Source organism: Colobus angolensis, unplaced genomic scaffold, assembly GCF_000951035.1.
Source record: "Colobus angolensis palliatus isolate OR3802 unplaced genomic scaffold, Cang.pa_1.0 Scaffold65, whole genome shotgun sequence".
NCBI lineage: Eukaryota > Metazoa > Chordata > Mammalia > Primates > Cercopithecidae > Colobus > Colobus angolensis.
The window spans coordinates 493,880-497,709 of record NW_012120154.1 but is presented as its reverse complement, the minus strand read 5'-3'; the positions used below and the strand labels follow the sequence as shown (position 1 = coordinate 497,709).

The following is a 3,830-nucleotide window of genomic DNA, read 5'->3' as shown; positions in this document are numbered from 1 at the left end:
ATTCTCCTGCCTCAGCCTCCCGAGTAGTTGGGATTATAGACATGTACCACCACGTCTGGTTAATTTTTGTATTTTTAGTAGAGACGTGGTTTCACCATTTTAGCCAGGCTGGTCTCAAATTCCTGACCTCAAATGATCCATCAGCCTTGGCCTCCCAAAGTGCTGGGATTACAGGCGTGAGCTACCACGTCCGACCTAAGAAAAAGTTTTCAATGAAGCAAGCATAATAATTTTCATTTTATAGAAATATATAGGAAAATTCTACCTCAAAAGAAAAAAATATGCCCAGGATGATGATTTAGATATTGATGGTAATAACTTCCACCTCTTTAGGAAATTCTGAGAAACGAATCATTTAGGACCTCTGCAGTCTAAGCTCTGCACATTATGTGTTTACATTATAAAAAGTGTTAAAATACATTTACAAGGATGCTACTGAATTCCCTTATATTAAGTACCAATTTTAAAATAATACATTAGTAAAAATGCTTTTAACAGAAAGTACTAATTTTTCTGAACTGGAATACTCTCACTAACACCCCTATTTTATCTAGCAACAAGCCTTTTGAAATTTTTCTCCAAAACAGACCTTGAATCTGTCCTCATCCTACCCCTCTCCTCTTTAGTGCCGCCACCGTGGTCCAGGCCATCATCCTCTCTCGCCTGTATTACTGAAACGGCCTCCTACTAGATTGCCCCTGGCTTTCTCTCTTAGCTTTCTGACCAGTTCACCACATCATAGCCACAACAATCTTCTCCAATTGTAAATCACAGCACATATTCCCCAGCTTAAAGCCCTTGCTATCACATATTCTTAGCTTAAAGTGCTGAGGATAAAAATCCACATTCCTCACCTACGGTTTCCCTGCTACTCTTGTAATCTCACCCTGAGCCACTCTACTACCACAGAGGCCTTCTTTCAGTCCCTAGGATGCGCCACATTCTTAGTACATTGATATGGTTTGGCTGGGTCCCCATCCGAATCTCACCTTGAATTGTAATAATCCCCACATGTCAAGGGCAGGGCCAGGTGGAGATAACTGAATTATGGGGGTGGTTCCCCCTATACTGTTCTTACGGTAGTAAGTCTCACAAGATCTGATGGTTTTACAGGAGGAGTTCCCCCTGCACTTGTCCGTGCTGCAGCCATGTGAAGAAGGACATGTTTGTTTCCCCTTCTGCCACGATTGTAAGTTTCCTGAGGCCCCCCAGCCATGCTGAAATGTGAGTCAATTAAATCTCTTTCCTTTACAAATTACCCAGTCTCAGACAGTCCTTTAGAGCAGCATGAGAATAGACTAATACACACATTATGCTCCCCCTGCCTGGAATGCACTTTCCTCCACTGTGCCTGGCTAGAGCCTTACCCTCCTTTGCATCTTGATTTAAACATCCCTTCTCAAAGAAGCCCACCTCCAATCATGCTAAGAAGATCCCTAACATGCCCCTCTCCAGGAAATAATTTCCTTTATAGCTCTTTTTTCAATTTGTAATTACCTATTTATTTTGCTTGTTTACCTGTTCATTCTATCTTCCACTAGCTCCATGAGGACAGGGATTATGACTTTTATTTACCACTGCATGCCCAGTTCCTCCCACAATGTGGGTGCTTAGTAAATATTTCAACAGATAAATAACTGAATGAATTAAAAAACAGAAATTTGAGAGTGCTTCAGAAAAGCTAAATCATTCATTCCTCCTGAGTGAACTAAAGGAATCAGCCTCTGACTTTGTAAAGGATAATCCCCCCTGGGGCACCAAACCAATGAACCTGAATGAGAAGGAAGCAAAGTTATGCTTTCCTGAGGTCTTTTTTTTTTTTTTTCTTTTTTGAGATGGAGTCTCGCTCTGTCGCCCAGGCTGGAGTGCAGTGGCCAGATCTCAGCTCACTGCAAGCTCCGCCTCCTGGGTTTATGCCATTCTCCTGTCTCAGCCTCCTGAGTAGCTGGCACTACAGGCGCCCACCACCTCGCCCGGCTAGTTTTTTGTATTTTTAGTAGAGATGGGGTTTCACCGTGTTAGCCAGGATGGTCTCGATCTCCTGACCTCGTGATCCGTCCGTCTCAGCCTCCCAAAGTGCTGGGATTACAGGCTTGAGCCACCGCACCCGGCCTCCCTGAGGTCTTTAAAGAACTTGTCTCCACATTTGTGTTTTCTGAGACATTATGTTACCTAAGAAATCACAAATGCAAACTTCATTCTAAACCAATGACAGCCAGCCTAGTTAAGCAGAATATCAAATGAAAAAATGGGGGCCAGGCACAATGGTTCATGCCTATAATCCCAGCACTTTGGAAGGCCAAGGCAGGAGGATCACTTGAGTCCAGGACTTTGAGACAAGCCTGGAAAACATGGTGAGACCCCATCTTCAGAAAAAAAAAATTTTAATTAGCTGGACAAGGTGGTGTATGCCTGTAGTCTCAGCTACTTGGGCGGCTGAGGCAGCAGCACTGCTTGCGTCTAGGAGGTCGAGGCTATAGAGACCCACGCTGCACCACAGTACTCCAGCCTGGGTGAAGAAGGAGATCCTGTCTCAAAAAAAAGAAAAGAAAAGAAAAAAAAATGGACAGGGAATAGTCTGGCATACCAACTAACTGCTTTATTGCTTTATTAACACTGTTTTAAATCAAGAGACCACATATATTAGAATGCTGTTTGACTAGATGCGAAAAGAACCCCAGTACTCACCCTCAGAATTGACTGTACCGTCTGCATGGGATAGGTGAGCGTGGTGGCAATCGCTTTGGCTACTGCACCAATGATGAACACATCCAAGGAAGAAAGCTGGAAAGCAAAGAAAGAACAAACCATATCAATCAAGTCAACAAGAAGGTGTCAGAGAGAATTACTTTACTGCTTTCAAAATCAGGGATTACCTTCATCCGTTTCTTTAAAAGCTGCCGTTTTAAACCTTCATAGAACATGAACTGGATGGCAGGATTGAAGACCAACAGCAATGAGGGAAATGTGCCATTCCATAAAGCCGAGATTCCTTCATCTCGAATGATCTGATGAAAAGCATCTAAACAAGAAATCAGGGACTTTTGAAAAGCATGATGACAATCCCCTAACTAGAGAAGACAACATGAATTCCATTCAAATGTACCCAGAACACAAACCATACTGGTTCTATAAAGATTTCCTTCTGGCAGCTGGGTACAATGGCTCACACCTGTAGTCCCAGCACTTCGGGAGGCTGAGGCGGGTGGATCATGAGGTCAGGAGTTCGAGACCAGTCTGGCCAGCATGGTGAATCCCTGTCTCTACTAAAAATACAAAAATTAGCCAGGTGTGGTGGCACACGCCTGTAATCCCAGCTACTTGGGAGGCTGAGGCAGGAGAAGTGCTTGAACCCAGGAGGCAGAGGTTGCGGTGAGCCAAGATTGTACCATTGCACTCCAGCCTGGGTGACAGAGCAAGAGTCCGTTTCAAAAAAAAAAAAAAAAAAAACAAGATGTATTTCTTGCAGTGATAGTTTGGGGGCAAGTTTATCAGTTAATTACTTTTTGATAATCAGACACTGACAGTCACCAAGTTATTGAGAGACCAACTTCAATCACAGGCAACTGTTCCTGATGATCGATCCAGAGTTAGAATGTCCAATTCTCCTAAGTCATTATCAACATCACTGGGAATTCTGGATTACACAGAACTGTGAACTGAGCCCACATCTTTCACAAAAAAGTCCAAGATAAGATCATTTCCTGGAGTTTATTATACAGGATTTGACTTTTAAAAACCACTATTTTGGGCCGGGCGCGGTGGCTCAAGCCTGTAATCCCAGCACTTTGGGAGGCCGAGACGGGTGGATCACGAGGTCAGGAGATCGA

General features: G+C 43.6%; 1 protein-coding gene across 3 annotated transcripts in view; it reads right to left on the bottom strand.

Annotated features, from left to right (window-relative positions):
* The window catches only part of SLC25A17 (solute carrier family 25 (mitochondrial carrier; peroxisomal membrane protein, 34kDa), member 17), a 60,372-nt gene that overhangs the window by 6,553 nt on the left and 49,989 nt on the right, over positions 1 to 3,830 (bottom strand). For all 3 annotated transcript variants that reach the window (XM_011964160.1, XM_011964159.1, XM_011964161.1), the window contains 2 exons: positions 2,877 to 3,022; positions 2,689 to 2,784 (listed from right to left, as the gene is read on the bottom strand). In XM_011964160.1, coding sequence (XP_011819550.1) covers positions 2,689 to 2,784; positions 2,877 to 3,022 — 242 coding nt within the window. The remainder of the gene's footprint in view (positions 1 to 2,688; positions 2,785 to 2,876; positions 3,023 to 3,830) is intronic.